This window comes from Chionomys nivalis, chromosome 22, assembly GCF_950005125.1.
Source record: "Chionomys nivalis chromosome 22, mChiNiv1.1, whole genome shotgun sequence".
Taxonomy (NCBI): Eukaryota; Metazoa; Chordata; class Mammalia; order Rodentia; family Cricetidae; genus Chionomys; species Chionomys nivalis.
This window is the reverse complement of record NC_080107.1, coordinates 14,371,194-14,396,101: the sequence shown is the minus strand read 5'-3', so window position 1 is coordinate 14,396,101 and position 24,908 is coordinate 14,371,194. Positions and strand designations below refer to the sequence as shown.

Here is a 24,908-nt window from a genome sequence, read left to right as displayed (position 1 = left end):
GTGGTTGCTAATAACTGAACCCAGGTCTTCTGGAAGAACAACATTGCTTTTCAACAACGAGCCATCTCTAACTCCTTCCCATACATTTTGGATATTAATTTACCAGATACAGGATTTGCAAATGCTGTCATCCAGTCTCTTGGTCTCCTTTTCATTTGTTATTTCCTTTGTTGTGTAGAAACCTTTTAGTTTGATGTAGATTCATTTGCTTCTTTTTTGCTTGTGTGTGTGTGTGTCTGCATGTGCAAGTGCACATTCGTGGGTTTTGGGCATCACATCCAAACAACTAATTGCCAAAATCAATGCCAATGCAAGAGATGTCCCATTTTACTCTCGGTATTTTACAATTTCTTGATTTAGATTTTAAGTCTTAACCCACGTGTAGCTAATATCATATATACTTCAGGAAAAAGATCCAGTTGCATCCTTTTGCACACGGAACTCTTATCTCCCCAGTTTCCTTCACCAAAAACATAGTATTTTTGGTAAGTTGATCACACATTTGTGTTTTATTTCGGGGATCTCTACACTGCTTGGGGGGAGGAAGCTGTAGGTCTATTTATGACAGCACAATAATACCTGGGTTATCAAAGCAGATCAGCTGTGTTCACAGTGGTTTGGTCTTAGGTTGTAGAGGATCAACGCTTCATAACAAACATTGAAAATAGGAAATATTACCATTTAGCCTGCTTCTTCTTAAACTGCTTTAACTATCTGTGCTTTTGCTGTTTTAAGATTTGTTTTTAATTGATGTAAAAAACAGAACTCTGGAACTTTTTATAGGCACCACACTGATTGGTTGATTCTGTAGAGCCCTTTGCATTGTTGGTGGCGAGGCAGTGTATTAGGAGAGTTAGTCCAAATCCGTGTATTTTCCCAATTAAACTCTTATGATGAATTTTGTGTTTCAACTTTATCTTTGCTGGTTAAGCAAAATTTATTGTCCATTTATCCTGAATTCTCTTATGCTCTAAAATTTTTATTATGTGAATGTATGCAATCTAACTCAACTGCTCTTAGGAAAAAATTACTATGAGAATGTGGGTATGGATACAGAAACTAAATGATACTTAATACCAAAGTACAAAGATCGTTAGCCATTTTAAGAGTAGCATATGGAAATCTTATTATAGTTTTAATTATTTAATTTAAATATAACTCCATAATTTTCTACTTCCATCCCTTCCTATCTATACCCTCCTGGTCAATCTTTTCTCTAACAATTGTTACATATACATTTAAATGAGTGATAATATAAATTTAATCGGCTGAGTCCATTTGTGTTGCCCAGATATGATGCTCACTACTGTAAATTGGATAACCAATCAGGAGGCTCATCCCTGGGGAAGCTAACACTCCCTCTCTCAGAAGTTGTTAATTGCTTGTAGTTCCCTTCATCGTAGGGCCCTGTGACATTTTCCTTCTATGCCGGGATGTCAACTAGTGTTGGAATTGTTCAGGTCTTGTTTAGGTAAACATTTTGAGATTCCATATGAGGAGCTTCCCTGTGAAGGTACTTCCTGGCCTTCTGGCTCTGACAATCTTTCTGTGCCCTCTTCCAGGATGTTCCCTGAAACCTAGTTACACACGTTATAAGACATAATATCACTTGGGGCAAAGGAGCTCCTCACACCAGGTGTTCCCTGCATTTTACCTGGTGGTGGCTTTCTGCAATGGTCACCTTCTGCAGCGAAAAGAAGCTTGACAACAAGTGAGAGCTTCACTTATTTTTTTTTTAAGATTTATTTATTATACATTCTTTCCATGTACGCTCGCATGCCAGAAGAGGGCACCAGATCTCATTATAGATGGTTGTGAGCCACCATGTGGTTGCTGGGAATTGAACTCAGGACCTTTGGAAGAGCAGTCAGTGCTCTTAACCGCTGAGCCATCTCTCCAGCCCCGGCTTCACTTATTTTAGGGTCCGAGGATAGGTAAGGATTTAGAATGTGGACTGGTTTAGCAGTAACAGCTTTCTTCACTGAGGCCCATGACCTCCCTAACCATGTGTTGTGTAGGTTTACAGTCACGGACATGATTTCCCACCTGTTAAGCAGGCCTTGAGCACCCTAGGGAGCTGTTGGTTTACTCGGAGAGGTAAGTACCACTGCTGCACCTTTAAGGGTCACTTGCCACGCTGGTCATTGTTGTGGTTCATAGTCGTCACTGCTGGGTAGGACTATGATTTGCTCCCTTGGCAGATTACAAAGCATCTTCCGGCACTATAAAAGATAATCTCCAAAGAGGAGGACTTGAGATTAATTCCAGCTCAAATCCTCTGTGTCCTATGTCCAAAGTGTGTGGTGTCTTCAGCAATAGGGACTTACCTTTAACTTGTGGGACTGTCCTTACAAGTTGTACTGAAAACTGTTAAGAACTTGTTTATGTCAGGAAGCCAGGATCCAGTGTGCCTGGCTTAGCAGGCAGCCCCGAGAAGCGCCCTGGATAAGTCACTTAACTACTCTGGACTTCTCTCAGTATTCCTTGTCCTAATGGGAAGGAAGAAGTAGTTGGAAGGGATTGCACTTGTTTGTCCCTTGAAGCCCCACTGGTTTCAGAGACTGTCTGTCTAAAGGGAGTGTGAATGTTTCCATCCATCAGTTAAAACCTGTGCTTGGTGACTGAGACTGCAGAGACATATCTTACTTCCTGTGGGGCACTTCTCACTCGTCAGCTTGTGCTAGGCATCTTAGGACAGGGTTGACCTGCACTGCAGAGATGCGGACGGTAGCTGGAGGAGGAACGGAAAGGAGGAGACACAACTGCACTGTGCAATACACTTTTATTTTCCTTTACCTTTGCAGTCATCTTTGAGTAGTTGTGTAAACAATAGAATGGAATGGAATTACATTAAATTGTATGCAAATGGGTCTAGAACACCTTAACGATTATGACAAGGTGATTATAAATAACTTCTTCCCTTAGTAATATATATTTGCCTTTAAAGTACATTGAAGAGCTGCCGTATCTAGGGTTAGCTAGGAAAGAGCAATGGTACCATCCAGGGAGACCACCTCCTTGAAGGTGTAGACTCCAAATTTGAAAATCCTAAAGTTTACTAGGTTCATAATACATAGTCAAGCAGAAGGTTCTTGGGTTGGAAACATTTATTCTTGAACTTTACAGCAAGTTTAACTTTTTGTCATTGCACAAAACCCTCTCTCTTATTTTTCACACAATCTGTGTATTCCGCGAAGTTTCAAGTAGAACTCCAGTTCTGGTGGTGTCCCGTTTATCACCTTGAAAATAGTAAATCCCATCACCACAGGAGAGCCGAATCAGAGACGGGGGATAGACAGCAATCTAACAGAATGGCAACATGTTTACAGTACCCTAAATGTTCTGATGAAGCAAAATTTAAGTATGCCACCTTATGTAGTGCAGATTGTAGATCTGAGACTATTCCAGAGTAAAGCAGCCTCAGGCACATTCGTACTATGAAAGTTTTTGCAAGGCACCTCCCTCTCCCACGAGACGAACTGGATTGTGAACTGGATTTTAGGCAAACAAACCGAAAGCGCAAACATCCAAATTCTTAATTCGGTCATTTCAAAAATTAGAAGTTACAAATACTCCAAAGATCGACCTGAAAAGTTTGTTTAAATAACGAGAGATCAACTGCAAGAAGCATATAACCCAAACGGTTTCCCTCATCGCTAAGGCGTGGAAAGCATAAATATATGAAAAATAAAATTCACAGTCAGTTTTAAAACTAGAATTCAAGTTTGGCTAATAAATCTTAATTTTATAAGTATATTAATTTCTAAGTACAACATAAAAGAGGCAGTATTGTCAGATGTACAATTAAAGTATTAAACAGAAATACAACAGAAGGCAAAAGGGCTTCAGAGAGAACACTCCTTTTGTTACCAAGAGACAGGACCACCTGAGTGTGTTTCAGACGCCTCACTCACGGGCTGGCCAGGTGGACTGCTAGGGATATTACACAGCTTTCTCGAAAGAAATCAGCAACATCTGTGCAGCTTGTAGCATTCGCCTGTTCTCATACTGTGGATTGCTGGAGAATAAAGCAGAACTCAGAGTGCTAGAAGTTTTTAAAAAATTATTTTTTTATCCCACTTCATCGAAGCCAGCCTCTTCACAATCTTCTTATTTGTTGGGAATTGGGAGTGAGGGGGTGTGAGGGCGAAGGAGGCAAAGAGGGGGCTGGAAGGGGAGGGCGTGATAGATGAGGGTGACAGCGAGGGACATCCATCAGCTCACACTCAACTGAGCGAACCCGATCAGCTTCACTTCGTCAGGAATCTCCGCCCCATCGCAGCCAGAAGCCTAGAGAGGAAGAAGAAACCGTCAGTGCTGGATTCAGAACCCGGGTCACCAGCTCCTCTTTAAGAAGAGACCCCAAGGACTGCATCAGGAAATGACTGGTTGCTGGGTGATAAACGCTCTGAGAAATCAAACAGCAGTGGGGCGAGATCGCTATCCATCGCAATGGTCCTGTGCCCACCTAGACGAGGGGATGAAATTCCTATTCTACCTGCCTCAGCTTCCGATGTGGGACCTCTTAGGTGCCTGGGAAGGTGCCTTTAAAAAGGGAAAGTGAGATCCCAGCCCACTTCTCCCTACTATTTGTTTTCTGGTCATATGACTAGGGGTTCATATGACTAGTGTGTTCTCAGTATGATATGCTACCCCACCACGGGCCTAGATCAATGAATGGGCCTGACCGATCACAAACGGGAACCTCCAAATCCGTTAGCAAAAGTAAACATTTTCTCCTCCTAAGCTACGTTTTTGTTTCGGCAAAGGATGACTAACACTGTATTGTGACAGAATCCTTTCCTTCAGTCAAATTTTATTCCTATTATTTTAACACATTTTAGTCACCTTGAGTTAGCCCAAATCATAGTGTGTCAAAACTTTATTATCTCTATTACTTTAAGATCAGAAGATATTGAAAACCCAATAACTGCTTATTGGGATCCTTTTATTAACCCTACTTTGTTACTTTTACCCCCATTCATTTCTTTTATTCATACATGTACATGTATGAGAGTAAGTACATGTGCCAATTTGTATAGGCACACATACATACATATACATATACACACAGACACACACATGGTGGGAGGAGATGACTGTTTTAAAGTTTCACCTTCACTTTATAATAAACTGATCAGAACTGGGGGTTACAGAAATGCTAAATGGGGGGGAGGTTGATGAATGATTATCAAAGGGTCACACAAAAATTCCTAGGCTCAATTCATGCTAAATGATTTCAGGCATTCTTTCCCCTCCCCTCGGAGCTGAGGACTGAACCCAGGCCTTTGTGCTTGTGAGGCAATCACTTTACCACCGAGTTAAACCTGCTAAATGATTACAACTAACAACAGTTTCTTATACCCCTTTGCAAACACCACCATTAACCTGCTAAGCGTGGACTCTGTGTGTGTTCAAACAGCAGTACATGATACCTGCCTTTGTCGAGTGTATCATTTTTCATTAAGTAAGAACACAGTCAAATTATATTTTAGATGTTTGAAGACATTTAACCAACTGTCTCTAAAATAGCGTTCAGGGTAAATTATGCTGATATCAAATCAGTGCCTTGAAGGCAGGTAAAATTAGGCAGCATTTACAGCAAAGAACCTAGGTTGTGTCTGTTCAATGATGCCTCTAACTTTCCTTGACAACTGAGCCACTCAGTGAAGGACAGTTTCCAGTCTCCGCATCACCTCTCTTCCTGAAGTGCAGCACAGCAGGCGGTTCAGCACACTTCCTGGTGACATTTGTCACTTTGGGACTGAAGCACGCCCACCCCTTATTTCCCTGCTCCATTACGGCTGTTCCTTCTCCTATCACTGACACATTCCCTCTTCTTTCCCTGCCTCCCATGAACCTCTTCCTTAATCTCACTGACTGGCAGCAGAAACCATGGGTTTGTAAGCAGGCGAGCGACAGCAACTGAGGAAAAGCTACCGCCACAGCTGGTGACAAAATGACCCAGCTGGCTGGTGAAGCCTGTCAAGAGCTCCAAAGCTCCTTTAGAGATAGGACCAAAAGAATGGCAAAATTTGATGAAATGAGGATGAATGAACCAAAAATATGCACAACGGTTGAGCTGACTTCAAAGAAAATAGAACTATGAAGTCCTTTTTCTGGGAGGGTCCTTAGTTATCGTGGGCACCCACAGGGAGTCTCCCCGAATTCCCACGCTGTGTCTTGGCCTACAGCCAGATGTGCCTGTTTCCTGGACAAAGCCTTATCCTGGTTTTCTCTAAGGTGCAGGCACCTTTCATGTAGCCACTGCCCCTAATCCAGGCGGTACTCATCTCATTCTTTCTTAATCTACAAAGCACCAAGGAGACCATGGATACATGGTCCAACACTCAGAGTCAAGGGACCACAGCCCTGCCAGGTAACGGTCTTCACTCTGGTAGGACTCAGCGGCACTACTTACTGTTAGAAAAGATGACTAAAGACTCCAAAAATATGTTTACGTCAGAAACTTTGATTGTACTGACTGCCTCAGAAATTTGAAAATGAAAAAAATATTTTGACATTATTAAAATATGCTGTTTAAATATTTCAAAGTAATGTCTGAGGCTATGTCTCAGAGGTCCCTCTCATACTTATCATACATGAGGCTCTGGGTTCAGGTCTCAGAAAGTAAGAGAACCTTACATTCAAAACATGTTAATGTAGTTTATATTTATTATATTATCTTACAAATTAAAACACAATTCTAAAATATTTGCTTACTGACTAGTTCATTAAAACCAATAATGAACTCATTCCATGGCAACATAAATTAAAATCTTCCTGAGAAACAACAGTCTCCCACCACTCCCCACAAAGAATCAGCAACAATAACAGAACCCTGGGAAGACTCTGCAAACTTCTTTAGCAACTGGCTGGGTGATGCCAGCTGGATTCTCACCCACAGCTCTGGGATTGTTCTAAGACTCTGTGCCGCTCACTCTGAAGTACATGGAGTCAAACCTGGCTCCACATAAAAAAGGGGAGTGTTTTCAGGAGCTTTACCAAACACTGTCTGCTATGATATCAAGAATTTCCCAGTGGTGACTCTGAAAGGTTACCTACAGCATGGAGTCGGAAACAGGAACACTGAACCTTTCCGCGCAACATTCCACCGAAACCCATCGGTCCCCTTTGCCCTTTGAGTGCATCCTGATCTGTGTATGATTTTTAAGCGCCGTCAGTTTTATAGATCTTCTAAAGGTTATTCCACGACACGATATGAATGTTATCCAGTGTAAACAAACCGTACTCATTAATATGGTCCACCAGCAATCTCATGGGAAAAGCCGCTGAGTGCGGGGGGGGGGGGGGGGAGGGGAAGGCTGCCATATAGCAGTAGATACAAGTGTTCCAAAATCCCCTTTCCATTGGAAAATTCCAATTTATTACTGACTACAAATACTGTCGGGTTTTAAAGTGTCAATCTTACTTTTATCATTAAAAGAAAAGTTTGCTAAAATGGCTGAGTATGATAACAGTTTGTCAGGTATTTTTAGTAAAAATGGTTCCTTATGGGTGGGAGGGCAATGAGAGTAATGGCTGACAGCAGCTATTCGTGAGGGCTTTTCCCAAAGCCCCTCACTGTACTTCCGTTGCATATCAAAGGGATGATAGGTCCCATTTCATTACACACAATATTAAACGGACACGTCCTCAAGTTGAAACTTAATAAAACTAGAACTGCTCCACGCCTCATTAGGAACAGTCTTTAGTGAAAGTGACTTGACGTTTTGCAGGGATGAGATGTAACTGTAAGTCTGGACTGAAGCATCTGACTTGATTTATGGCAACATCGTGAGATTTATCTATCATGACTTTTGTACCAAGATCAACAAAGTGGAAAAGGCAATGCAATGCCATCTTCGTAGTGACTGAAAGTGTTGTGACATCCGGAATCCTTCTGAAGGGTCACGGGGACTCTCGGATGCCTACCTACACTAAGTGCACCGCGGCTTCCAAATGAGGTTTAAGGAACTGGTAAGTGGATTCTACAAAATTAGTCTTTGCACAGCAAGCAATTACCGGACTGAAGAGACATCACACAGAATGGGAAGAGATAAACTGCTAATTATGCATTAGACAAGGATTCATATACAGAATACACAAATAACGATAAAAGCTAAATAACAAAACCTCAAAGCAGTCAATAAATATTTGAAAAAATGTTAAACATCCTTAATCATTAAGAAAATGATAATTAAAACTGCTTTGAGATTTTTATCTTACCACAGTTACAATGGCCAGCATCAAGGAAACAAACAAGAGTAAGCGTGGGCAAGGATACAGGGAAAGAACAACCCTTAGCACGGGGATGAAAACCTGTGCAGCCACTGCAGAAACCAGCACCGGGGTTGGGGGCGGGTTTTGTCTTAGTTTTCTATTGCTGTGAAAAAAACCACCATAGCCAAGAAGCCAGCTTATTATAAAAGTATTTAGTGGGCTTCTAGTTTCAGAGAGTTAGAGACCATAAGAGTAGGACAAAGACATGGAGACAGGAAGAGCTCAACAAGCAAGAGGGAGAGAGAAGATACCAGAAATGATGGAAGGTTTTTGTAAAGCTCACCCCCCAACACACCTCCACCAATAAGACTACACCATTTCGTATTTCTCAAATACTCCTATCCACTGGGGACTCAGAATTCAATCATATGTGCCTTAGAATTAGCATATCACCCATCTATAATACTTCTGATAGATACCATATGACAGTAAGTCAACAAACCACAGAGATACTCACACATCCAAGTCCACCGATACTTTATTTACAATAGCCAATTTCAGAAAGACAAACACCATGCTTTCTCTTGTATGCACAGTGTGTATATATATATATATATATATATATATATATATATATATATACACACATGCACGCATGGCAGTGGGAAAGAATGCCAGACAGAGACACAAACATGAAGCCAAAACAGAAATAAATGAAGGGTAAAGAGAAAGGCAGAGGGCAGTGGCAGAGGGTGATTAATAAAAAAGAGACTGTATCGATACATGTGTATGAGTATAATGAAACCTACTACTTTGTATGTTAACTTAAAGAAAGAAGGAAGTTAGAACATGTTACCCCAGAATATGAAGCTCTGGCAAGTAGGCTATTATAAGTTAAAGATACTCTTTGTCTCAATTAGGGTTTCTGTTACTACAATGAAACACAATTACCAAAAAGCAAGATGAAGAAAGGGTTTATCTGGTTTACACTTCCACATTGTAGTTCAATGCTGAAGTCCAGGAGAGGAACTCAAACCGGGAAGGAACCTCGAAGCAGGAAGTGAAGCAGAGGCCATGAAGGAGTGCTGCTTCCTGACTTGCTCCTTATGGTTTGCTCAGCCTGCTTTCTTATAGAACCAAGGACCACCAGCCCACTGTAGCTCCACCACCAACAGATGGTTCCCTTCCCCATTGATTACTATTGAAGAAAATACTCTACAGTCCTACCTATAGCCTCATTTTACCGAGACATTTTCTCAGTTGAGGCTCCCTCCTCTTCAGTGACTGTAGACTGTGTCAAGTTGATATAAAACTAACCAGTATGCTATTAAAGACAACTGTGGGATACAGAGTTCAAAGCTAGCCTGTTCACCAAAGATCATTCCAGGCCAGCTAGGGCTGTACAGTGAGGCCTTGTCTTTAAAAACAAAACAAAACAGCTATAGGACTATAGGTACAGAAAACACACTCTGGCCTTCATCAAACAGTGGCTAAGACTCCTTAGTGGACAGTATTCTGTCTGCACCTGGAAGAAGCAACAGAGGTTGAAGCCTATGGTAAGAGAAATCCATAGAAACCACTCTGGTTAAGCAAGTCTGTTTTCCGTCAGAACACTGCAATGCTTCCACAGAGAGAACAAGAGTAATTAAAAAACAAAACTAACCTAAATTCTACTCCTAGATGTGCAAGTTCTAATGCAAAAATACAAGAACCATGACAACCCAAGGCAACGTGACTTCTCTGAACAATGTTCTTCTCACAGTAATGGCTTCCAAAGTAAGTGAATGGAATTCCAGACAAAGAATTCAAAGAATGATTAAACATACACACACATACAGGCACACGCACACACACATTATTTGAACACACACACATATTAAACATATATATATATACTAATAAAATCAAAGAGGAAACAGTCAGCTGAATGAAACAAAATATCAGTGTAAGTTAAAATGGAATTCTATAAAGAGATAGAAATACTAACAGGAAAAAACAAAAACAAAAACCATGAACTGCTGGAAGAAGACTTGAGTATATCAAATACAAATATTCATGGAGAACTCACCAACAGAATAGGACAATAAGACAGAACACTGGGGCTTGGTGATAAGGTAGAGGAATTAAGAGTATTTATACAATACCAAACACAAATTAGTAATAAAGCGTGAACAGAGCTATAAGATCTGCACTCCCACCCACAACTCTACCATTCCTGCCTGTGCCCCCTCGCCTTGTCACATTTTTAAAATGCTTTTCTTGCTTTTTGTCCAATCCTTTGTTCAACTCTAATGACACTTTGGGTATTCATTTCCTGATGACAGTTCCTGCATTATGTAAAACTTCGATTTGTATGCCTTTATCTTTTATCTTATTATTCATTAATTTAACTATTTCTGTCTTCCTCCTTCTTAAAAACAAAACAAGAATCTGGGTCTTGATATGCACCGCACTCTGGCCTTAAACTCACAGCTCTCCTGACTACCTCCAGGCTCTGGAATTATAGACACATTCTATCATACTCCTGGCCTATCAATTTAATTCTCAGGATTAACCAGAATGGAAGATATTTGGCCTCCCATACAAAAGAAAAATTATGCAAATTTTCAGGGACTTTGCATGGCAGTGTATGATAAGTATAAAAAGCTGCATGGAGGTTACCATTTAAGCCTAGAGTTGGCTTCCTAAAACTTCCTCCCTAACCCACCCTTCCTTCCAGGCTGAAGGAATGGCCTGTGCCTGTGTAGGGTCCGGACAGTTCAGCACCAATCTTCTTCCCCAAAGGTAGATGTGTTTGGGCATCAGCGGGGAGTTTCTTCTCCGTGGGTGGTGATTCAACTGGCCTGAGAATAGTTTGGGAATGCTCTGAGCCCCCAGGGAAGTTAGGAAAAGACATGGTGTTTGAGAACCAAGCTTTACTCTGTACTTCTTGGAACTATGAAGCTCCCTGTTTCCCAAGAAGTGCTGGTCCTCAAACTTCATCCTCAGAGTTTCTAGCTCTCATTTGGACAGCTAAGTAGACTGCTGTGAGTCATGTCCCATCTGTCCCAGTGCCCTGGGCCTGAACGAATGCCCTGCCATTTCCATCTCAACATGCTTCTGAAGGCCGACTCTTGAGGTCTCTCTCGGGTCGACATTTGGACAGCCTCCCCAAGAAACAGGGGCTGCCACGTGGGCCATCTGAGCAGGCAAGTCCCTCCCATCTCACCCTTGTCCTCCTCCAAAATGGGGAAAAACAAAACTCTCAACGGTTTTCTCTGTTTCTGATTTCACTTTACCTACATTTCAGGAAATAATGCAGTCAAGTAGTCCTAAGCTGAGAGCCTCTAGAAATAAGCCCCTTAGTTATTAATCATCAAAATGCTTAGGAGATCTCTGTCTGCAATGTGCATGATGGCATTATATTTCAGCAATGAAGATCTATACTGCTCATGTAAATGGGTGCCAACTGGATGTTAATTATATGCACTCCAATTTATGTTTTTTTCAAGGGCAAATTAAACATACCTTATTCACATTTTCACTAATGCAATTTTTAAAATTCCACATGGAAAGCAGCAAAATTCACCCACGTTACGGATCCATGGGGTGGCTAATTAAAAAAATAACAATTCTAAAGCAGCGTGGCTGTGTTGAACTCAGGGACACAGGATACTGAAACGCTGAAGCAGAAATGGCCTCCTGGCTGAAGCACTCCCTTAAAAGAAGAGAAGCTTATCCTTAGCCCAGGCCATGACAACAGGGAAACCATACCTGTCAAAGAAGGTTAAAGTTCTTACTGAACAAAAGTAAAACCCAACTTCATTCATTCATTCATTGATATTTATGAGACAAGAGCCATTTGTTTGATTGCTCATAATTATTTATGAGATAAGAATCTTACTGCAGCCCCAGGTCACCTTGAACTCACAGAAGTCTGCCTGCCTCTACTTCCTGAGTGTTATGACAAAAGGCAGGCACCGACCTTGGCATTTATACTGCTGGTTTCTTAAGTGATTAGAAACACAAGGTAAGAATGGAAGGCGAACCAAGTTGTGGTGGTAATGGTGGTAATGAAATGCAACTGATAAATCTATAGAAAGAATGCTTCTAGCTGGCATTTTGCACATTAAGAGTGCCTTCCAAGTTCTACAAGCCTGGACTGCACAAGCAGAAAACCTGGTCAGTGACCTGGGCGTTGGGGCTTTTTAAAGGACCCATAGGGGCCCATGAGTTCAGCAAGGGAAAGAAGCAAGGTGGTTAAGCCCTTTGTTCTCCAGGCAATTCGCAGCCCCTGGCATCCTCCTAAGGACTAGAATCATGGTAAATGGTAGAGAGACGAAAGGACCTTGAACAACAGCAGCAGCCATGAGAAACACCACTGCCGAGATGCTTTGATCTTTTATTCTTCAAATAAAATAGCCAAATTAATGAATGAAGGCCAATGCATCTGAATCCTTGAGTTTCATCTAGCTACCCGTGGTTCAACTTAGCTCTGTGGAGTGGGTCTTAAACTGGCTGGCTGCTGATAACAACAAAGAAACCACTCAGGCTTTAACAAGAACTGGGCAGAGAGCGAAGACAGGAACAGAAGGCCATTCTTGAGATTGGTTTGATTTAGCTACGGCTGGGGAAAACACTATCACTTTCTATTTTTTGAGAGCACCCACACTGCTTCCTGTCTATCTAAGGCAGGGGATTTGCTTCCAGGACTCTTCTGTGCAGCACTGCTCAGTCTTGAAGGTACAGAGTCCATCTCAGGCAAAGCAAACACCTCCAGACATACAGAAGGAGAATCTGTAGAGAACTCCATGAAAACACAGGCTTGGGGGGGGGGTGTCTCTGAAAGGGAACATGGTATTTTAAACACAGGCTCTGAGCTAGACCACAGTTGAATTTGCAACATCTACTACGTGACCCAGGCCTCAGACTCCCAAGACGTAAAGAATCTGGCCAGCAGAAGGAAGTGTAGCTGGTGCACAGGGCATGAGATTGGAGAAGGCTTCTGCGTGATGATCAGGGATGAGGGCTTGAGAAGAGGACAGAAGGGAGCCACTCACGTCCTCACAGCACGCTGGAACTACAGAAAGGTTACTGTGGCTAGAGCTGCGGTTCTGCACGCAGACCTGGGCACTGAGGAACTGCTCTCAGGAAGAAGGGCCTCGGAAGCAGAGCAGTATCTCTTACCGAGGTGCTGAGCACGTGAGAGAGAACAGAGAAAGAATCCAGAAGGCTCAAGAGCTCACCAGAAGAAGAGATGGGAGAGCACAGCTGCTCCTACTGTTTCTAAGACATCCTAAGGGATGCTGTCTCTGGGATGCTGTCTCTGCTATTTTATAGGCAGGAAGTTCACACGTGCTGGGGATGGATTGGCACGAAAGTTTCAAGTGACCGTCTCTCTCCAGACATCCAAAATGAGGGAATTTCTGAATATCCACCCCATAATGGATATTCAGAAGGGGCTGAAATGCTGATACGGGGTACAGTTTCTCATATGAATAAAACACATTCAGAAAATTGCAGGTGAATTTCAGACACCGCAGAGGTGAGATAGTAGACAGCCCTAAAGCTAAGCTCTGTAGAGTATGTTCTCTAATGAACAGTGTTCTATTCTTACCAGACCTACCCTGTGAGCACCCTTACGTTTTTATTTGATCGCACATCTTAGCTCTCTGAAATGTGACGAGAAGCAAGGCAGAGACACTTCATTAACACCAGGCTCGCATTTACTGCGGTTATTCCATTTGATTTTCACCAGGAACAACAAAAAGGGCAGGCCATCAGTATTAGTTGTGTGTCGTCACATGCTCGTCCTCTAGGTCTTAAGTTGCTTGTGGCATTCTGACTGACCCTTGATGAGATTAATTTATGTACACTGATTCTGCCTGAATATGCTGCTTGCTAAAATTTCTTGGAGATTTATCAGTCTTCATGATCTTGACTTCCTACACTCTTGCTTCATAAACACCCCAGAATGCCTACTGTTCCATCTCCTGTAGCCACCTGTACTTAGATTTAAAATGTGCTACTGCATAAAAACTGTTAGGACATCTAGTCTCTACAAAACTGTGATGGCATGGTTTCAGTGCGGGGGTGCAATGCTGTATCTTTGTTCACTAGCCTTCAGTGGGCTGTTCTGCAATGTTTCCAATTACCTGAACCATTTACACAATGATTAGCCTCTCCTTTTTTTTTTTTTTTTTTTTTTTTTTGGTTTTTCGAGACAGAGTTTCTCTGTAGCTTTGGAGCCTGTCCTGGAACTAGCTCTTGTAGACCAGGCTGGTCTCGAACTCACAGAGATCCGCCTGCCTCTGCCTCCCGAGTGCTGGGATTAAAGGTGTGTGACGATTAGCCTCTATTTTTAAAGATTAGAACTGCCTGGTTTCACCCAGGAAAGTTTCTTTACAGGTGCTTTGAATTCAGCTTAATTTTGTTTGTATGCTCAGGGTGCAATGCAGAGAGATTCTGGAGCAAAATGGTACCCACAGGCTTCGAGAGTCTCAAAGAGTCACTCACAGTCAATGATATGATGAGAGATGAAAGACCTACATTCACGAAGCAAGAGTTTCCAGTCATGGTCAGAAAAATGTTCCCAACGTGGCAGAGGCAACTAATGAATACAAAATGTGATTCTCCCCAAATCTAGCAGCAACAAAATTATAGGTATGAGATGACGTGATTTTCTTCATGGGTATCGGCATGACAAAAACATTACTTCCATTCCCACCTTCCCACTTACCAACTTAAATGTCAAGGTTTTCAAAGCTTTGGGGTCATCTACAATCTTCTGTAAATTAGCAGCCACTGCAAAATATAAACACAGAGAAACAGTGTCCAAGCTACTTCTAATAACTCTGGATTTTCACATCAATGATTTGGAAAATTTGACTAATGATGCAATAAACTGCAAAATCATTTCTTTCACAGGCATTACAAAGTCCACATAAATGACCAAATTGCTTTCATACAGACACTTTCCGAGCCCATTTATATCATTTCTGTCACCGCCTATCTGTGAGCATCTGGATTAATCACTGGACATGAACCCTGCATTTCCTGTAATAAAATTTGAAATTACTTTCTAATGGGAAGTAAAACTGATAGCAGCTCCTGAGCCTCAACTGGTTGCTTTTTCTAAAAACTCACCACTAAGAAAATTATTAGCCTGGAGAGGGCAGTGCAGAAGAGGAGGGGCTTTGTTATAAACATCTCTGGGAAACAAGCAGTCAGCAGCTTGGAGCTCTTGGCCTATAAATCCACGCACGTCTCTGCACCCGTTTTTTTATCACGCTGCCCAACACAGCAGATGACCTTCCCAACTCAGGCAGGTCCTTGTGCTTTCAGGGCACAGTGATCTGTCTCTATGGTGATGTGTCACCTTGAACACCTGAGTTAGTGGACCAGGGTCAACGCACGGAGGGAGGCTGTCAGTGCAGAGCTCAGCCCTGAAGATCTAACCTCAGTGTAAGCTGATCCATCAGAGGTTGGGCCCAGTCCCCAGGAGCTCTGGAGCATCTGTGGTAGAGGGCAGGTTTTCTCCCAGCTGCCCATCAAACTTGAAGTACTATTTAGAGGCAGAATTATCAAAAGGCAGAGAGGATGAAAATTGAAAGCTGCCTTTTTACACCCAAACCTCGAGGATAAACTGCTGAGAGTCAAGTTGGAGCCTTTGGAAAGAGGTTCCTACCAGAACAAAAATCAAAAGAGCAGGGGCGGGGTCCTGTCTGTCATATTTATGTCATGAGGAAAACTGTCAGTTGATTCAGCTGCTGGTTACCTGAATTTTTTCTGAGTTTTTTGAAGCCTGAGACTTTGAGAAGACATAGAAACACACCACGAGTTTCAAGCAAAAGACAGAAGGGAATATGTGAAAATTTTGTTTTTCTTTGTGGTCGACAAAGGAATCAACCCAGATATGAGAATTTTCTGCAGATTTATTTCATTTAATCTGTTAGCTATAAACGAGGGCAAAGTGAACATGACCGACTTGATATGGCCTATTTCTCTTTATAAATCACAATTATAAGCATAATTTTATTGGCATTTATTGCCCTCTCACAAGTTCCATTCTGCAATGAGGTTTCATTTTTACCAATGCCCACTCCCCTCTACCTGCCTCCCTGCTCTCTTTCTCTTTCCTTCAGTCAGCACAGGTGACTGGACCCAAGTACACACCTCCTAGTCACAGCCCAGGCCCCTGACACCCATGAGGCTGGCCTCACTGCGTTTCATGAACAGATTCTAGATACTAAAATCATCAGTAATTTGCCTAAGAACTACTGGCTCACGGAGAGAGATTTCCTGCTCCAAACCATGGCCTACCAAAGAAAGGCAGTGTTTACTATGTCAGGACACTCTGACTATACACAAATTGCAGAGAGGGAAGACGGTCGCTTGTGTTCTTAAGACATAAAAAACGGTCTAATCGCCGCACTGATTTGGGCGATATCACAAGAGGCTGTAAAGTTGTCACAGGAATTTTGCTCCTTTCATTGGGCTCTCTTGGCTAATGCGGGTGATTTACTGCTTTGTTCTGGGACATCTATTTCCAGGCTGCTCTCTAATGTTCAGCCAAACACACGGCTCTGCATACTCCGCTATACAAACGTGTGTACAAGCGCCAACTTCCAGGGGAGTGGCTAGCAGGTTGTATGCCAACTCCAAAGCGGGCACCCGCTGCCTGCCAGCACTTGAAACAATTGCCCTAGCACCCAGGCTCCCCACGTGTGAAGCCCATTCCTCTGAGACATTAGAAATTCAAATTCCGTCTTTGGCTCGGAGCAAAAATAGCAAAACTGGCCACTTACCTGATTACTTAACCCAGCTGCTAGGCTTATTTCCAATTTAGTTGATTCTAATTTGTTGTAAAGCGCTATAAAACACCTTCATTTAACTGACATCACAGAAAATTCAGGGTGATGCTAATTTCTCTTCCAGCAGCAAGACTCATTAAAAAGATGGGTGTCACTGTTTTCTCCCTTCTCCTGACTGTGCACCTGGATTTCAAAAATAAAAACGCTCCTTACCTGGAACGTGAGTGGAGAAGGAAGAGCCAGGCAGGCTGTCTGTGATTCTGAGGCTGCTCGCCCATGTCAGAGAACACCGAACCTGCTGCTTTAAGGGACTCAATAGTTTCCCAAAGACTTGCTTCCAAAGCCCATTTCCTCAGCCAAGAACTAAATTTAAGTACCTCTGGACTTCCTAAGATAAAACTCAGGTCTCTGGCTCCCATGAAAACTATTCTCTTCATTAAGTTTACCTTCTAGTTCCTCTCCAGGACACTGAACTCAGTCCCAAGAACGTCGCTATGTCTCAGGAAAACAGGGACACACTGAGACCCAAGGGCTGTACCTCTTAAACCTCCTTTGCTCTTTTCTTTGGTTTTACACTTTAGACTTGGGGTTCCACCAAGACTAAGTTTGCATTTCCATTTCCTTTTGTAACATGTGCCATAAGGTATAGCAAGCACGGTGACTCATGAAACTGCAATGACATCATTAATGGCCCACACGGAAACCATGCTGGTTACCTCCCTGGATCTAAACAGAGAAGGAAATAGGACTGTCCGGGCAACCTGTCAGTATCCAGGTGGCCAAGTACATACACTTCTTTGGTAAATGAATCCAGGCCTTCTCCAGACAGTTTTCTCTAGGAATGCCTTGTGTTCCCCAATTCTACACATTTTCATAGTTAAAGAATTAATGGTGACTTACAGACTACTCATAGCCTGTGATTGCATTCTGAACAATCAGTCAAGAGGTGCACTTCTCTCCCAGGAAAACAGAGTATTTGATAACAGTCTCATGCAATTTAGATGTTTCTTTGAAAATGAGTTAATTTAACTTGGCCAAGTACTAGGCAAAAGCTTTGGGAGAAAGAGTGCCAGTGATCAATGAAGGCCATGACTAAGACTAAGCACCATCTTGGGACACCTGACAAGGTGACAATTTCAACCAGATGATCTATTCAAGAGACATCCTGCCTCTCCGAGCCGATGAAAAAAAAACAAAACAAGAAGTGCCAAAAGGAGGGCAGGTAACCCCAGCTCTAAGGAGAAAGGGGGTGAGTATGGTTGCTACTCTAAAACGAACGTGAAAACAGTGGCCACTGTATTCCAGATCCAGGTGAATTAAGAGATCCAGGTTCTTCACTTCATGGACTGCACTGAAGAACAGTATGCCCAAATCTAAATTCCCCAGCTAGAAGACCTGGGTTCAAACCAGGCCACTTGCTCAGAGCTGGGTGAGCTCCCCGAAGGGGAGTGAGTTCACTCTGCCTCTGTGGGCTCGAGTGCTTCCGGGAATTCACTGCACCAACACACCTGTGCTTTCTGCTCTGGGCAGCCGCTGGTGTCGTAGCTGGCTTGCCTTCAGTCTTCACTGTTCACTGCGTTTTTTTTCACACTCATTATGTAGGTGGGGATCTGGGTCCAGAATGAGAATGTGAGGCCTACTTGTATAATGTCATCTCAGTGGAGCCTGGGCTCTTACTGAGGTCTGACTTCTACTCAACTTTCCTGCGTTGCTTTTGCCACTTCCTAGTCTGAATCTTGCCAGGAATGGTGCCCCAACTCCACTCTCCTCTGCTCTAGTCTTTACCACTGGCTCTTGATGAAATCACCTGCACGTGGCTAACGTCCTTGGTGGATTAAAACTCCTTGGTAACCCAGACACACGCTTACTTTCTCTGAAAGATGTCATTTAGAAACTTATCTGTACACACAGAACACGATGAATTCACACCCCCACTGCTATACTCCACCTAGGGCCGCGATCATCCCCCTTACTACCTGTCCGCCAGCTGATGGTCTCGCTGCAGCCGGCTTCGACCCTAGAAGCCAGCCTCTGCAAAGTCTGCACAGCCCATGTGACCAGGCCTCCAGCTGCAGCCCTGACCTTGTCCCTCACTCCCCCCCCCCCCCCAGTGCCTGCCCTGTTCACAACAGCCTCCATATTGACTTCAAGCATTCAGAGAAGGTTCCCGCAAGAACCCCTGAACCTGTCACTGTCTCGACCATGAGTAAAAGGCCTTCCCCGGGCTGACTCCCTCCCTTCTAACTTCTGCACACGTTCCCTAGCTGTGCTGTCACACTCCTTCACCTCAACAGTCTCATTTTCTATCTCTTTGCCCAGGATATTTTCTCCTTTCCATGTCACTTATCAATGCCAGGCATGCTACCTATTTATGGGTTGTTATTTTTGGATGTACGCAACCTCATATATGGGTCAAAATTCTCAGAATGAGTTTTTAAAAAGGAATGTCTTGTTTCCTGCTATTTTCCCATTGCCTGGCAGTGAATACCAGTTTGTGTTGAACACATGAAAATGACAAACCAACAAAAGGATCTCTGAGGTCCTAGCACGGAGCCACACTTAGTAAACACAATGCAGGCTTTCTCCCAAGAATCATGTACATGCAAGTTTAGACGGGGCTACAAGACTCTGAATAACCTCAGGCTAAGAGCTTCAGATAGAATTCTTCCTATTTTAAAAGAATTTCTACAGACAGAATTCTTCCTATTTTAAAAGAATTTCTACTAATCTGTTTAAGAAAAGTTTCTACAAATCTGTCTCCTGAACCATATTCCATTTGTTTCCCAAAGCAAATGAAAATGCATGAACTCTTGGCTCACTAACTTATGTGGAGTTTTTGTTTGATTTTTTTTTTTTTGCTTTTCGAGACAGGGTTTCTCTGTGTAGCTTTGGATCCTATCCTGGAACTAGCTCTTATAGATCAAGCTGGCCTAGAACTCATAGAGCTCCACCTGCCTCTGCCTCCTGAGTACTGGGATTAAAAGTATGCACCAATACTGCCTGGTTAACCTATGTTACGTTTTTTATTTCTTTTTTCTTTCTTTTTTTTTTTTTATTTTTCGAGACAAGGTTTCTCTGTAGCTTTGGTGCCCATCCCGGAACTAGCTCTTGTAGACCAGGCTGGCCTCGAACTCCCAGAGATCCGCCTGCTTCTGCCTCCCGAGTGCTGGGATTAAAGGCGTGCACCACCACCGCCAGGCTTGTTTTTTATTTCTTAAAACTGGCTGTTTTCCTTCAGTTTTCTTTTCTATTTCTCCCTCCCTCCCTCCCTCTCTCTCTCTCTCTCTCTCTCTCTCTCTCTCTCTCTCTCTCTCTGTCTTCAGAGATGAGATGTTGCTTCTCCCCTGTAAGGTAAGCTCGGAACTCCGTGTCCATCAGGTGACCCTGATACCAAGGACTCTGGCCTGGCTGTGTTCTGTTGAAGGCCATCTGATGACTTCCAGTTCAGAATGAAAGCTGTGGTCTCCATCCAGGTCTACACTTGAGATCTCCCTCTCCATCTCAACCTCAGCCTTTGCAGTGAACAGATGACAATGAAGACATGTAGGCCACCATCCTCCCATCTTCTGGGGCTACTCTTAGCAGGTGACTCTAAACTTTCTTTGGGTGCTCCCTACAGCCAAAGAGCTTGCTTAGCTACTGCCAGGGCTCTTCCCGAACCTGCATGCATTCAATGACCAGTCATGAGAGGAAGAAATGCCCACGTCTTACAGTCCTCCAGGTCTGAAAGTTCATTCGCTGAGGGCCTTTTCTTTGGGTGGAGCAATTTAATTCTTCCACATTGGGATGCCTTAATTCCTTCACAGCTGCTAATCCTGAAAACACTCCTCACATAACCCACCTGGACACAAATCAACACCTCTCATTATCTGTCTGGAAGATCTGAAGGCTCGGCTCATGAATGGAACTTAGAAGGGACCCCCACTACAAAATTCTGGGACAATGCAAACATGGTAAAAGAAATACTGGAGGAAAAATAAGAAATGGTCACATTAAATACTTTTCGTGGTATTTAATTAGACAAAAATCCTGGTGAGAAAATGTGGAGCTTCTTCGAAATTCAAGGATTTTTACAAACACTATAAGCATCAGCTTAAAAAAGCAGTATGTCACACTTGAATACCTTGTTATTTACATGTAAGAAGGATGAAATTCAGAGGCATAAGCCCTTGATTCTCCCTAAGGTGCGGGTAAATTCCAGTTAGTGTTATTTGGGCAGCACGTGAGAATCTGAAATCATTTGACAAATCAAAACTGCCTGGTATTGAATCTGCCCTTCTAAAATACAAGTGTGAGATTGGTATTTTGATCCTGAATTTTGTTTAATGTGTTGAAGGTAAAATTTTATGAACTGGCTGACAACAATGGTAAGAGAAGTGTCCAATAATAATTATGTTATTATTGCTCGTTTTCAGAGCAATGAAATTGTATAATCAATATCGCTGTAACCTCATTTTGCTAATGGTAGTGATAGACCAATATACCTATAGTTAAATTCCTCTCCAGAATTAAGATGAAAAAGTAAAAATTATAAAAATAAAAGCATGGTGTGTAAGAGGATCACTAAGCCACACTTGCCAAGAATAAGAACATTCATCCAACATGAGAATTCAATCACCTGCGTAGACAAACAACGGGGATCTTCTTGGAGGATGCACGTAGTAAATTGGCCTTAGCTTCCTAGAATATGAAGAATTCTATAGGTATCGTAGTTTGTACTTTTAGCCTTAGAAACCTCTAAATTTTAGGTAAAACTCTGTGGGCACACCTTTAAAGAGAGGAATGTAGCTTTTTCTAAGTCCTCACCAGGGCCATGACCTTTGAAGTCTTAACCACAGACCCCAAAGGCTTCCTAACACCATCTGACACAAGTGTACGGAGCTAAGAGCTGAGGACGTCTGTGCATCTCACGCAGCCACAGTGAGGTGCAGCTGCTGTGCTATAAACGTTTCACGCGGGAAATGTGAGTTTTGAATTTGTGGGCACACTTATGAAACCACCACCAAAACAGAAAACATGAGCACACGGGCACGCAAACCACTCTTACAAGCTTAACAAGCCACCCTGTGCCCTCGGTACCTCCTCCCCTGCTCCTACAGCGAAGGGGTAGAACATATCTAGACAGTTATACAAAGAGCCTCAACATATCCGTCCACCTTTCAACATCTCCCCCTAATGTGCCAGCTGCAGAAACCTCAGTTCTCTTACGCTCAGGATTTTCAAGGTGCAGGTCATGAGTTTGAGCAGAATTAAACTAAGAAGACCGGGAAATGACTACATCGTGAAAGGGAGAAGGGATACAACATAGGGATCTATCCAAATTTGATTTCTAGAGGCCCGAAGAAAAGCCTTCTCAGCTCTCTGTTGCGAAGTGAAAGTGCTTATCTAATTATGCCAGATGACTGAACTCTGAGATAGGAGTTTGACACCACGAGCACACTTCTGGGAAGGCTAACAGGACGATGCGCGCATAAGGCACAAAGCGAGATGAATCAGATGAACTAAAATAAATTATAATGACCCATATGTAAAAAATTACAATAAAACCCCTTACTCTGTCTACTAACAAGTAATAGTATAAACACACACACACACACACACACACACACCTTAGCCAGGGCTCGAAATAACAATGTCATAATCATTGAGAGAGAAGACTCCCAGGCAAGTGCTACTCATTCAAATCAGAGAAACTGCTGTCCAATCTAGTCTCTCCAAAAGATTGAAAAAACAGTCATCTCTTCCAGTGTATATAATGATTTGAGTAAAAACAAAAACAAGAAATAAGTTTAAAAGCTGTCTTTCCAACCTTGTCAAATCCTACGAGGTGCAGAAAGGCACCGAGCAAGCATCCGTGTGTCACAGGAAAATGGAGAGTAGTGTTTAACTTCAGGGAACTTTGATCTTCATTCTCGTTTTACCCTGATGTATTTTACCGGGAAGATTTTCCACACACAGCTTGAGCTTCAGCCTTCTGGGCCAGGAAAAGCTTTGGATAAGTTAAAATTAATGAGACAGCAAATACACTGATATGAAGAATGCTACCTAAATTACAGGCAATGCAGTCGACTGAGGCACTGCCATCTGGCATCCAGACAAAGCCCAGGGAAGCCAGGAGGACTCCGTGCTTAGTGTGTGGCCACAGCCTTCCAGGCAGAAGCTGCCTTACACCTGTGGCCAGCCTCCCACCAGAGAGCTCAGCCTTCGTTGAATTGTAGCACTGCCTCAAGAAGGATGCCCGCTTCTCAGTTTCTCAGTTTTGATCTACTCCAGGAAAGCTGAATTAACTTTGTTTCAGACTGGTTTATTTTACGTGTCTGAGTGTTTTGCCTATATGTTAGTTGGTGCATCACGACCACACCTAGTGCCCGTATAGGTCTGAAGAGGGCATCAGATGCACTGTAACTGGAGTTATGGAGAGTTGTGAGGTGCCATGTGGGTGCTGGGAACTGAACTCAGGTTCTCTGTGAGAACAGCCAGTGCTCTCAACACCTGAGCCATCTCTCCAGCCTCTGCATTCACTTCTTTGATGATAATAATCACACCTTGAATAGTGCTTTAGATTTCTTACCCAAATCACAGCCCCATCCTATTCCTAATAACCTTTAAACTCTGGCTTTGATCTAGTATTATATAAACAAGCAGACAAGCCATGTGGTCTGGGGTCTCTAAATGGAGGTAAAATGATAGGACGCTTTTGCTCCAACTTTCCTGTCATCGCTAGAGTAAGAGATGGAGAGAGGGTGTGCAGACTATGAAGGAGCAAACAGAACACACCACCAACAACCACACAGGGAGGTTTCTTCTTCCGGTTCCACCTCCAGCGTAACTTTCAACTTTTAAAGTAAATTATCTTTAATTGTTACACGGCTATAACCTGGCATGGGTGTGGTAGTTGGCTTCGCACCTCTTACTTGAACTTTATCTAGTAAAGTGTGAGACATAATTGAACTGAATAAATGGCTCCCTTTAGTCATGAATTGCTAGGACACACAAAGAAGGTTCTGCAGAGGGCAGCCAACCCAGTTAGGGTTTCAGAGAGAGGAACCTCTGATGCTAATGTCCCTGCCCAAAATCTGCTGCAGCAAGTCGGGGTAGTGGGTTAGACCCACCCCGGGGACTGAAACACGGATCACCGATTGGCAGAATGGTGTATGGGAAAAGTGTGTGATTAGAAGTCAACAAACAAAATGCAGAAATTAAAACCTCTCTGGTCTCTATACAGACCATGAAGGAAGACTCTTGGGAAAGTACTTTTGTTAGTTGTTGTTGGCTGTTTATTTTCTTAACTAATAATTCCATTTATCTTGCATTAAATCCTTTTGATAGCAATGATTATATAAAAATATACTTGCAATAAAAACGTCACCAATAAGACTTCCCACAAAAGGCATCACGTAATCTGCATGGGTGTCTAGCTAAGCACCCTAGGGACTCTAGTTATTACCATAGGCTCCTCAAAATCCGGCGGACACAACTGGTTGAGAAGCATCGGCATCTCCTTCAGGAGACAACAGCTACTTGCAGACTGCTGCTCCTGGGAAGTCCCAGCACAGCTGCCGGAGGTGTGTCTGTCTGCATGGCACTCTCCCTGCATGGCAGGGCTGCACTGTCACCTTCTACTTCCCAAAGGCCCAGAGGAGCCAGGCAGAAGATCCTCGCCAGTAGACCCATCTGTCCTTCCCATTATCATCGGTCAGCACCCAGCTCCTGCCAGACACCAGCAGACAGCAGCTGAATTAACAAATGACAGACTGGCCAGGTGGGGCATGGCGGCCAAGGGGAGAGGCTTCTTCGGGAAGCCGCTCTCTCCCCCTTAGCAATGGAGGTGAACACAACAATGGATCAAGCCTACAACTTTGGGCTTCTACCCCCGCCCCCTTTATATTCTCT

At 43.0% G+C, this 24,908-nt stretch overlaps 1 protein-coding gene across 1 annotated transcript in view; it reads right to left on the bottom strand.

Annotated features, from left to right (window-relative positions):
- Positions 1 to 2,775: 2,775 nt before the first annotated feature.
- Stk39 (serine/threonine kinase 39) overlaps positions 2,776 to 24,908 on the bottom strand; it is a 246,389-nt gene continuing 224,256 nt past the window's right edge. Inside the window, exons 17-18 of the mRNA XM_057755528.1 lie at positions 14,942 to 15,006; positions 2,776 to 4,290 (exon numbers count right to left, since the gene is read on the bottom strand). Coding sequence (XP_057611511.1) covers positions 4,216 to 4,290; positions 14,942 to 15,006 — 140 coding nt within the window. The 3' untranslated portion in view covers positions 2,776 to 4,215. The remainder of the gene's footprint in view (positions 4,291 to 14,941; positions 15,007 to 24,908) is intronic.